Genomic DNA, 12,397 nt, shown 5'->3' on the forward strand with positions numbered 1-12,397 from the left:
CACAAATTTTACATTTTAAAATTTATTCAGTTAATAGAACAATAATAAAACAACACCTAATTTGTTGTTTGGCTTTCAATTCAATAAGCGGGATAAAATAGGAAATTTGTGTTTTGAGCGCTATTAAACGTTGTGTGAAATATTAAAAGTCTGGAAAAAACGAAATGGAACAAATCAAAACAGAACAGTTGACATTTCGAAAAAACCACGTCAGAATTATTCCGAATTTCTTTTATAAACGTCAAATAAACCAAGCAAAGCATAAATTAAATTCTTTTGGTTAGCCGATCGGTATAAGGATACCTACATAATTTTTTTTCTTTAGATATCTGTTTTATTTTTATAAAGTTCCAAAATCTTAACTTACTGTCTTCTTTTAAAACCATAAAATATTGTTAAGAAATTATCATGGGCTTAGCTGAAACATTACAAGTTGATGCATTACTTAGCGATGTTCAAAGAATGGACAAGCGACAGGTAAGTCCACGTAAACAAAAAAAAAAGATACGCCATATCTTATTTAAAGTACAGAATGAATAATAATTTTGTTTTAGTTTCTCTATCAAATACTAAGTTTTGGTATGATTGTATCATCGGCTCTAATGATTTGGAAGGGTTTAATGGTTGTTACAGGAAGTGAATCTCCAATTGTAGTTGTACTTAGTGGTAGTATGGAACCAGCTTTTCATAGGGGGGATTTACTTTTCTTAACAAATTACCGTGATGAACCTGTTCGTGTAGGAGAAATTGTTGTATTTAAAGTAGAAGGTCGGGATATACCGATTGTTCATAGAGTCATTAAATTACATGAGAAGTGTGTTTTTCAAAAAGTATTAAAAATTCAGTTTTAATTTTTTCTTGTAATAAATTTTAGGGAAGATGGAACTGTTAAATTCTTAACAAAGGGAGACAACAATTCAGTAGACGACCGAGGATTATATGCGCCAGGACAACTTTGGCTAAATAAGAAAGACATTGTTGGAAGAGCGAGAGGTTTCCTTCCGTATGTAGGAATGATAACAATTTATATGAACGAATATCCAAATTTAAAAGTAAGTGAAAAATTGCTAAATATCACATTTACATTTACATGATGGATGATATCGATCGCATCGATAGTTCTAAATCCACGGTCTTGAGACAACTTGCTTAGTTATTTCAAGAGTGATTAATTTTTTTTATGGAATAAGAAGAGTTAAGCAAAATGATTACTCGATTGTTTTATCAGATTTGAATTCTTATTGCCTTCCATAAACAAAAAAAAAAACTACATATGTGTGTACATACCTATATGTACTTGCAAACTTAGTAAGTTACTAGTATAGTTTTTTGTTATTGTGTATAATATTTTAAAAAATATCGGGCATTTTCTTATAAAAATATTAAAAATTCCAACTTTTAAATGAATACCCATTTCAATAAGCATTTAAACTTAATGAGTAAATGTGTAACTTACAAGTATATTCTTTACATAGCAATTAATTTTTAAATATTTTAAATGAGAAGATTTTTGAAAATGAAGCCTTGTATATTTATTTCATTTTATACAATTTGAATAAACATAATGTATGTTGCTAGGTACATAACAATTAGAATTAAAAATTTAAAAAAACAGACTGCAATGGACTTTGTCGTCTATAATTAATTTGAAATCAATTTTTTTATTTTTAGTATGCAATTCTTGGAATATTAGCTATTTATGTGCTGCTGCATCGGGAATAGTAAATGTATTATAAAAAATTTTAACATCCATTTGAATGAAAGTTGTTGTAGAAGTAGCACAAATCCAGTAACTCTTTGAAAACATTCTTCAACCGTTCTTCAATTTTCAAATAAAATTTATTAAATAATGTTTATCAAATATAATATGGGAATTCAGTACCGTAAATTAAAAAAGATTATTTAAAAACTGAAAAATGACAATTAGATAAACTAAAGGAAATATATCCACATGAAAATAATGCATTTTTTTTATTAATATAGTGCGTATGTAACAAAAACATGTTTTGATTTTTAAATTTTCGTTATTTTTAGCATAACAGAAATCGTTTAATGTATAATAGTAATAATAATAAAAATTCATATATTACAGAGAAAGAAATTGATGATAATTTTAAGTATATTAATTATTAAGAAGAATTTCAAAAACCTGAAGAAAAAATGAAAAAATAAAGAAAAAGTTAATCTGATTGAAAATATTTTATTTAATTATGTATTTATAATATAAAATTGTCATACTGCATATTTGAATTAATATGTAATAACTGTCTAAACGCATTTATGCAAAATTATGCTGTTAAATGCAAGTTAATCACGACAACAATGAATGTTTGGTAAGCTTTTTATTAAACAAGTGCCTAGAAATGTCTCGGATTGCTCACCGTTCTGGAATGATGACTCTCAAAAGCCGCATACATTACAAAAATTTATAGAAATATAATTTGCGCATATATTTAAGTTTCAAATTTTTGATATAAATTATACATCAAACTTAGTTCGATATTTTTATTTATTCTTCTAAAAGGTTTGTAAGATGCTTCTGGTTAATGTTATCGCACATTCTCCTTTTTTTTTGCATTGTGGTAAATTATTGTATATGAAAACACGAAAATAAATAATTTAAATAAGAAATCCAGGGGTTATTTTAAAAAACTGCAACATATGAATGATGTTCAAAATTTTTATGAAGTCTTAACTGGAATTTGATCTGGAACTTGTAACCCGTTATCTTATCGAATTGATACTTGAAAATATAATTAACGAAATTAACAAATTGCTGGCCAAATGTTGTAAATGTACGAGTATAAATGTTAAATTTTAATACAATAATTTAATTTTTATTTCTTTGCGCAGAAGATGACGGCCAAACAATTATGCTTTGTCGCCACATTATTATGATGAGAATGATATTATATTATGTACTAATTATGTATCTATCTGTATGAAAATTTGTTTATTTGATTTTTTATAGTTAAAAGATTTTATTAGCACACAATAAGTACTAAATATCTTTTGTGGACGTCAACAAGTTTTTTTTTTCATCAAATCCAAAATTTTATTTTATCCTGATTTTGCCGGATTTTACCCTACGGATTTTAAATCACTGGGAATGTAGAATTTTTTAAGTTCATTGTTTCTGAACAACTTCTACATTACCCCAGATTTAAATAATACGATTGATATACGAAAATTCTAATTTGCATATTGAAGCGAATCTCATTGTGCCAACTATATGAATTTAATTAACATACTATCTATCTTTTACACACTGTTTATCAAAAAACACTTAATAGTCTCATATAGTGAGTTATAATTTAATCATCTTTATACACAATTAAATTATCAAAACTTTTAAGTTGAAATAACGCAATTTGTTTTAAATAAGAACCCTAGTTCTTGTTGCGTTTTTGTTTTTAAAAATTAAACAATTGAATTTTCTTATCAGAATACTCTGAAACTAACAATTTTTGATTGATGTTTTATCAATACATACTTGAATAATATTTAATCATAATTGTAGTATTATTTATTTAATTAATATCAATATTTTTTCTCTTATTTAAAGTATTATAATAGAATAAAAAAAACATTTTATTAAAAAAATATAGTTTCGAAAAATTAAAATCTTAATAAAATTATAAACTGTGGGTCAAAATATGAATGAACTAAATCAGAACTACATACAACATAAGTTAAGTTCAAAAGATCAGAGAGCACCTGTCGTATATTATTTGATTTGTGAAAATTATAATAAACTTTACAGTCGATAGAATAAATACGAATTTTTTAAAATATTTTGTATCTTTAAATAGTTATATGACACTATAGGGTAGATTTAAGAAATAATGAAGAATCTCCTGAAAAATGATTCAATAAAATAAAAATTTAAAAAATCATGTATTTTGTTAATATGTATATTTGAATCAATCACATTGAGACTACACAATCAAATTTTATAAATTTTCATTATTTTAGTTTGCAGATATTCCTAAGATGGGCAGGTATTCAAGGTTTTCGAATACAGTGTTCCAAAAGACATCTGGTGAAATTTAGCTTTTTAACTCGAATTATGAGATCTCAAAGTTAAGATTTCAGAAATCTGTCTAATTTTTGTATTTTTATTAATAACTCGGGTAATACTTCTGGTATTATCCTGCATATTACTTAAACTTTTGTCGAGAAACCAAAAATTATATTAGAATAAATTTTGAAAGAATCTAAAACACTTTTTTCGAAAAAATGACCTTATAACTAAAAAAGCATTTATAGTATGCTTGTTTTTAATGTAAATATTAAATTTCAAAACTTTATGTAAAGAGTATATACATATATAAATCCTAGACTGATTGTGATTTTTTTTTTCACTATAGTTTGGCGATACTATCGAGATTAAGATCTTTAAAAGATATTTTTAAAATTAGTATCTTCTAGGATTTTATACAAAATGGTTTCAGTAATAATATTAAGTTTATTTGCAATTTCTGTGGTATATTTTTTTTATAAATATGGTACAGATAAGCCGTATAAATATCCTCCAGGTAATGTAAAATTATATAAATATAAATAGGAAAAAAAATTTCTATTGAATATAAGTGGAAATTCAATGTAATTTTACAAATCAATGTTAAAAACTCCAAAATCTAATCAATAAATTAATATCTAATATTTTTCTAATAGGTCAAATTTTATTTCTTGTGTTAGACTATCAAATCAGTTAAAAAAATATTATAAAAAAATTCTATTTCTATGTTATTTTCTTGAAAAAAAAAAAAACAAAGTTATTCCAATATAATTGATAACAACAATAATTATAAATTGTTATTGAATTTTAATTTCTGGTTATAAAGTTTTTTAAAATTATAACCACGGTAGTCATATGTACATCTTTTTGTATATAATATTATATTAGTTATATAGAGGAATATTATAGAAGTGTGTATGTATAAAAACTCAATATGTATTTTAATCAAAATCGAAATTCCAAGGATTTTTCCATTTTAGAATTTAAATGCACTGTTATTGCTTTCATTCATATTTTTTTTTAGCTTTCAGTTATTCTAAAATGAAAAATTTTGTTCCGTTTTAAAAGCTTACGGAAATACTTTTTTAATTTTCCTCTGTTCAATTTTAACGCAAACTGTTATAACATTGAATTTTGGAGAGTACAGAAACTGAACAGTAGTAATAAAAAATTTTTAAAATATTGTAATATTTTTTTATTTAATTGGTATGTATAATAAACGTATCATAAATATCAGAAATACAACAAATTAAATTACAAGCAAATTAAAACTGAAATTTACCTATGAAATATTTTCGTAGATATTAAAATGATATTGCAGTATAAGTTGTTCTTTAAATTTAAATCTCAGTTAAGAGCAAGTTCTTGGTATAATATTCATATCTACGCATTTTTAAAAGATTCCTATCTTGTCGTTATGTGTATTTGTTCATGCAGTTTTTTGTACTCTTTTGTAGCTTTTCATACACTGTATCATATAGATATTGATATTCATTGCTTTGGGGTAAAGGCCTAAATACTCCTTTGCTCTCCATTTTCCATATTTCAAATAAATCCACACTGTAAACTATTGAAATCATTTCATTCACATAATATTTTAATTTTTTATGAGTCTTTTGCCAATAAATTCAATGAACATTACATACCTTGTGCATAATATGAAAAAAGTTTGTTAATGTGAAAAATTTTGTAAAGTAAATTATGTATTACATATATTTTATGTATGCATTAGAGTTGCCAGTTTTTTAATACAAAAGGATCGGAAATTTTTTACACTAAATGTAGTGAGAAAATAAATAGTGTTTTTTAAAAGACAAATAAAACTGTGATAGAACAAAATGCAAAGGGGTACTATAAAAATTTCAATTAAAAAACTGACATATTCAAGATTCACTTCAGAAAAATTCTCGCCAAAATTAAGATACTTGGCAAGTCTAATATTAGCTTTAATAACAAAATGTTGTACATTATAATTATTATAAATTATATTGTATAACGCATAAAATGTTGTCATATGAAAATAAACTATAACCGAGCAAATAAATTTTTTTGGGCAATTTATTTAAAAAAGAATTAAATTTCTTAATCCTAGAGTATACATTTATATGTATGTATGGAGGTATGTACGTATTTTGAGATTTTGAGGTTACTTACTACAATCATTATTTTTGTTACACTCGCTATACTAACTGTTATATGCGTATATGTATGTAAAATTAAACACCAATTTTTACGTTTTTTTTATGTTATAACAGCAAACTTTAAGACTTTGCGATTAAGTAAGTTTAAACTTCGTAGTGATTTATGACTAACTATACGTCTGTATAACATTTATAGCTACTCATGTATGATGTTAATTGATATGTGAATAATTTAATGCGATATGAATACTAAAATTTTCTCAAAACTAAAATTTTTATAATATGTAGATTGCAATTACGTTCAAATAAATAAAAAAAAATTGATATTTGTTTTCAAAATCTTTTTGTTCTTGCTACTAAGTGTAATATACATACATATGTAAAAATGTTCAAAAATATTTGCACTTTTTGTTATTGTCAAAACAGTGGACAAGGGTGAACAACGAGAGTCTGTAACGATCACCGCAGATCAGATTTGTAGTTACGATAAGGAATAAGATTCACATTATTCGCTTATAAAACTAGCTAACATTAAAATTATTTGCGAGCTCAGACTATTAATTAAAATGAAAAAGTATTTACGTACTTTATTAATCTTATGAACAGCAGAAATGAAATTTGACTATATTAGCTTCATGGATTGTTCATAATAGTGTATATCGTAATATGTTTTCAGTTTTTTTTGTAAATTTCAGGTCCTCCCAAAATACCATTATTTGGTAGTTATTTATTTTTATTATTATGTGATTGGAAGAGAACAAGTCGTGGTGCTATGATGTTGAGTAAACTGTATAAATCGGACATAATTGGATTATTTTTAGGAGAATTTCATACAGTTGTTGTCAATAGTTATGATGGCATTAAAGAAATGTTTTCTCGACCAGAATTTGATGGAAAACCTGATGTAATGGCAGCTCGTTTAAGAGATCCACATTATGGAAGAACAGGTAATATATTTTTATAATTGCTACCCTCATGTTTAATATAAAATTTGTAAAATTTCAAATATTTAATTTACTTACATTTTAAGGAATTTTCTTTAATGATGGTCCCATTTGGAAAGAACAACGTCGATTTATATTACGTTACTTAAGGGATTATGGATTTGGTAGAAGATTTGATAGTGTTGAACAATTTATAAATGATGAATTATCATATCTGATAAATTTAATAAAAACTGGTCCGAAATATTCTCATGAGAAGGAATTTTTCCCAGAAAAAGGAAAGGTTTTATGCCCATATTTTATGAATAGTTGTTCATTAAGTTCATTCTTATATATATGTTTTAATGAAAGAATACCACAAAATGATCGTAAAATATTTAATGAATTAATTAAAGATTCTATTATATTTAATAAAACCGGTGATCCATACGGTTTATTGTTGAGTATAATGCCATGGATTCGCTTTATTTTTCCAAATTTAAGTAGTTTTAAACCACTGAGAGAAACATCCAAAGGATTATATATATTTATTAAAGATTTAATTGATAAAAATATGAAAACGTATAAAGAAAATGAAGAAAGAAATTTTATTGATTTATACGTGAAAGAAATGAAAAAGATGGAGAATCAAGGTGTCAATAATTCGAGTTTCTATTGTAAGTATAATTCAGAACAATGCAGTCCTTATAATATCTAAACCAATTTTATTTTGTAGATGATCAATTTGTATTAAGTATTGTAGATTTTGCATTTCCTGCAAATTTGGCTATTACAGTACAATTATCTTTAATGTTTCAATGGTTCATTTTGAGACCAGATATTTTGAAAAATATTCAAAATGAAATTGATAATGTTGTTGGACATAGTAGATTACCAACACTTGATGATCGTAAAAATTTACCGTATACGGAAGCAGCATTACGTGAATGTATGAGAATTGAATCATTAACACCTTCAGGATTTCCACATAAAGCATTAGTTGATACTGAATTTAAAGGATATTTTATTCCAAAAGTGCGTATGTACAAATAAAAAATTAGAAAATTAAAATTTTTTTTAAACGAATCTTGAACTTTGATTTATATATATATATATTTAATACATTAAATTCTTTATTTATAGGATACGCTTATGATACCTGGAATTTATGCGTTTCACATGGATAAAAATATATGGAGTGATCCAGATGTATTCAAACCAGAGAGATTTTTGGATTCAAATGGTGAATTGTGCCTCTCAAAAGATAAAACACTACCATTTGGAGCGGGTAAATATAACAGATGTTGAAATGCTATAATAAGAGAAAATATTCAGAGCAGATATCACGATTTTAAAATAATAATTGAGATTTTGAATTCTTCTTATACTCTTAATTTCTATAATAACATTAATTGTCTTTCTATTCATATTGGATTTTGGTACAAGCTGTACATAATACATAATTTCAATTTTAACTTTTCAATTATTATTCTTAACATATAATTTACATGATTCCTGAATACGTACATATGTACATGATATTAACAATGATAAATATTAGCAACTAAACTTTTAAACAACTAAATTTTTAAACTTACAGGAAAACGATTATGTGCTGGAGAAACATTTGCCAGAAATATGATGTTTTTAATATTAACAGCAATATGTCAAAATTTTAACGTTATTTTAAGACCAGAACAATCTTTACCTGATATGACAAAAGCATTTAATGGAATATCAATAGTACCACCAGATTTTTGGCTATATTTAGAAGAACGAACAATTTAGGATGATTAAATTTTTATTATTAAAATACAAATTAAATTTCCTTTATTTTCACATTTTTTTCTGATCCAATAAAATATCGATACTATTATATTACAAAGGTTTAATTTAGATTTTTCTTTGGAATAATTAGTTTATTCAAACAATAGACGACAAATAAATATGATAATTATTTTTATGATGATTAGTAAATTTGTGATCTAATTTGATATTTTTTGATGTATGTATGTATAAAAAAACAAAACACAAAAAGTTAATTTTTATTACTTGATTTATAACCTAAATTGTTATTTACTTTCGCGTTATCATTTCTGGACTTTCAATACAGTATTATAAAGTGTTGGATGAAAAAAAAAATATTTATTTATTGTTGAAAGTGAAATTAAAAACAGTGGAACAGGTTTTTTATCATCTTACTACATAAATCTTTTTATTTTTTTTTTAAATAAGTATTTAAAGAGGAGGAGAATTTATTTAGAAGTGTTATACATTTGATTTTTAGCTTATAACAATATTTGTCAAACAAGCAATTTTATAAATCTTTAATTAAAATTTTAAGTATATCTTTTGGGGTCCTTTATTCCCTTATAATAATTTCCATAGTCCTTTCAAGTCTTTTGTTAAAATAATCCTTCAAAATGTGTTAAAAAAATCCTTCATATTTCTGAAGTTTAAATTATTACGGACCTATGCAAAGCGATTTTGATTAATACGATTTAAGAAATTTTTGTGCGACTAAAGCTTTGATAATTAGGTTTTACTCTAGTATTTTTGAGTACAGTAGTCTTACCTTAACTCTTCTTTCTGTGTCAACTAATTTAATATTAAACTTGAGGTTTGTAAAGTTTACAATTTCTCCTGAACAATAATTAACACAACTATATATTATTTTTCATATTCTATTTCATCATTAACTTTACTCATTATTATAACATATTATGTATACCAAAATTGTATTACATGTACAATCAACATTTACAATATTATTAAAAATTTATTTCAAAAATTTAATTTTTTACGCAACCTAGCCGAATGTTGGGAGTGTAACTAAAAAATATAACATTATACAAAAAAAATTCATTTTGCGTCCGTTTTAAAATTTCTCTCCCTTATAATCTTATTTTTCAAATTTATTATTTTTCCGGTTAATAGCAGATTTTTTTACATCTTTATGGTAGTTAAAACGCATATTAAATACTGCAAAATTAATGGCCACTTAATAATTTTGCGGTTGCGTATAAGATACATAACATGTGAAGATTAATGTTGCCAACTCTTCCTTGTTCAATTTATCATTCTTAGAAAATTAAAAATTCCAATTTTTACCTTTATAAACCCTACTTTTTCTCATATAATTTCCCTTAAAAAATTTTTTTATTTATACACATACATATTGCATTGTATTTAAATAAAATAGGTATTTAATCATTTAACAAGACAAAAATATTGCATTTTTATTCTATCGCATACCTTAATTAATAACGTTAACTTAAACAGGTACTTTCAAATTGTGATAAAAGTTATACTATATTAGTTTAAGAGCTTCAAAGTAAATAACAGAACTTTTTATTTTTGATCAAGTGTCAAAAATGAAAAAAGAGGAATTAAAATAGGTAAATTAAAAAAAAATAGGGTTGTTAATTTTACTACAATTGTAGTATTTTACTACATTTTGGCATTCTATACTACTATACTACTGCAAAGCCATTTTTACTACTTTTTTGCCTTTATACTAAAATGTCATTATTTGCATTGGTTTATGAAAATACCATTATTGTATTGTTAAAAACATCACTGGCACAAAAATAAGAAGACCTAAAAATATGTTTTGTTATATAAAATTTTTGCTTTTCTAAAATTAAAAATTGTTTTCCAAAAAAAGTTTATATTGTTAATGTTTGAGTGCGCGCTTTACGCAATATGTGAATTGATAGTAACCAGATCATTTTATTTCGGTTTTTTGATTTTTTTTTTTTTTGTTTTTTGAAACAAAAAAAAAAAAAATCAAAAAACCGAAATAAAATGTACCTTGCCAAAGCCGAAAATATCAATACGTCGCATAGGCGCGTAGCTCATTTGGGTGACTTGATTTTACATGTGCGGATATAAAAACATTTTTACGCAAGCATTTCCTGCTAAGCATCTATTTAGTCAGACGCCTTACTATTCTTTTGTTTGGTGTTAATGATAACTCCAAATTACTACGCTAAAGCTCTCCATACTACTATTTTTAAGACAAAATGCTACTGAAAAACAAGTTGAAATTAACAACACTGTATGTTAATGAGAAGTTTTCAAAGGAATTCCCCACGAATTTTGTGCTTTTTCTCTTGAAGGTTTCAAAATTCGCTTGAAACGGGACATTTTCTATGATTTGACAGCACTAGTGTATTGTATTTGTGGCTGTCAAATTAATACCTTTTTTACTAAAACAAACTTAAAAATGGTATCCTTTATCCTTTAATAAAAAATACTTTTCTACTTTTGAATCTAATTCTGTAAGTTAAAATAATTATTTCTGTCCTTAATCTTATATCCTTGTTTATTTCAAACTTTCAAATTATTGTTTAATATTACTTAAATTTATTTAGAAAAAAAAATAATTATTTTAAAAAATTTTTCGGTGTGTACTACACAAGCAATATTCAAATTCAATTCAAAATTTTTATTATCGTAAGTTATTAGCTTACGTATATAAGTACAGAATTTACGCTAAATTTTTATTTCAAAACTGATTTAATTCCTAAAAATGCTTTTTATATATGAGTAAACTGATTATAATTTCTTATATACGAATGAAACTGATAAAAAGCAAAAAGAGAAAATTGAATAATTATTAATTAACGCCGTGACGACATAATTAAATATTTATACCTACATATTTAAGTATATATGTAACTTTGGCGTAGGAACAGCAGTTTAAATATTTAAAAATTTTTAATAAAAAAATATTACTTTATTGCTTACATTTATTTGTAAGAATTTTAATGAAGTACGTTCCGATTTTATAACAACTAATTTTTTGTGCGTGTTTTCAACGCCGAATTACCTAGTTCCTAGATGGAATATCCAATTCCATTTAGTGAGTAATCAATTACAAGTAAGTAAGTACCCTTTTTCAATATTAGAAAGCAATATGTGTAATTGACGATATTTCATATAAATTATAAGATCCTGGGGCCTTGCTATGTAATTCGATTTTCGTGAAACGACTTTCGTATTCGGATAGTATCAATTATGGTAAGATAGCATCAATCAATTTGTATTTTGAAAATCAAATTACATCGTAAGACCCCAGATCTCTTTTCGATATAAACGGCAACAGCATCAATAAAAAGAGTTCAATGTTGTGTACAAACATAATAATATTATTCAATTCTCCAAAAGCGAGACATTTTCCTATTTGTATTAGAAAAAAATATATCGCATTCATGTGTACATACATGAGACGCAGGTACCTAAAACATATATAATTACAATTAGTTAACTATTAATAAAAATTCAGATAGCTATATAGTTACGATTAT

General features: G+C 24.8%; 2 protein-coding genes across 2 annotated transcripts; both read left to right on the plus strand.

The window, feature by feature from the left end:
* The first annotated feature begins 250 nt into the window (after nucleotides 1-250).
* Nucleotides 251-2,177, plus strand: LOC129614529 (signal peptidase complex catalytic subunit SEC11A). The gene is made up of 4 exons (XM_055529179.1): nucleotides 251-477; nucleotides 555-814; nucleotides 875-1,052; nucleotides 1,672-2,177. The coding sequence occupies exons 1-4, from the start codon at nucleotides 409-411 to the stop codon at nucleotides 1,720-1,722; spliced, it is 558 nt and encodes a 185-aa protein (XP_055385154.1). The 5' UTR covers nucleotides 251-408; the 3' UTR covers nucleotides 1,723-2,177.
* Nucleotides 2,178-4,433: 2,256 nt separating this feature from the next.
* On the plus strand, nucleotides 4,434-8,981 carry LOC129614456 (probable cytochrome P450 304a1). The gene is made up of 6 exons (XM_055529043.1): nucleotides 4,434-4,538; nucleotides 6,858-7,109; nucleotides 7,193-7,762; nucleotides 7,822-8,120; nucleotides 8,229-8,373; nucleotides 8,686-8,981. Exons 1-6 carry the CDS (start codon nucleotides 4,445-4,447, stop codon nucleotides 8,871-8,873), a joined length of 1,548 nt encoding a protein of 515 aa, XP_055385018.1. The 5' UTR covers nucleotides 4,434-4,444; the 3' UTR covers nucleotides 8,874-8,981.
* Nucleotides 8,982-12,397: the final 3,416 nt, after the last annotated feature.

The sequence above is a fragment of the Condylostylus longicornis genome, unplaced genomic scaffold (genome assembly GCF_029603195.1).
Source record: "Condylostylus longicornis isolate FDR11 unplaced genomic scaffold, ASM2960319v2 ptg000110l, whole genome shotgun sequence".
NCBI lineage: Eukaryota > Metazoa > Arthropoda > Insecta > Diptera > Dolichopodidae > Condylostylus > Condylostylus longicornis.

Excerpts from the sequence above, each read along its gene's own strand:
- LOC129614529 (XM_055529179.1), top strand. The coding sequence starts at position 409 with ATGGGCTTAGCTGAAACATTACAAGTTGATGCATTACTTAGCGATGTT. Across the intron at positions 478-554 it reads AAAGAATGGACAAGCGACAG|TTTCTCTATCAAATACTAAG; the intron begins GTAAGTCCACGT and ends ATTTTGTTTTAG. Across the intron at positions 815-874 it reads GTCATTAAATTACATGAGAA|GGAAGATGGAACTGTTAAAT; the intron begins GTGTGTTTTTCA and ends AATAAATTTTAG.
- LOC129614456 (XM_055529043.1), top strand. The coding sequence starts at position 4,445 with ATGGTTTCAGTAATAATATTAAGTTTATTTGCAATTTCTGTGGTATAT. Across the intron at positions 4,539-6,857 it reads GCCGTATAAATATCCTCCAG|GTCCTCCCAAAATACCATTA; the intron begins GTAATGTAAAAT and ends TGTAAATTTCAG. Across the intron at positions 8,374-8,685 it reads AACACTACCATTTGGAGCGG|GAAAACGATTATGTGCTGGA; the intron begins GTAAATATAACA and ends TTAAACTTACAG.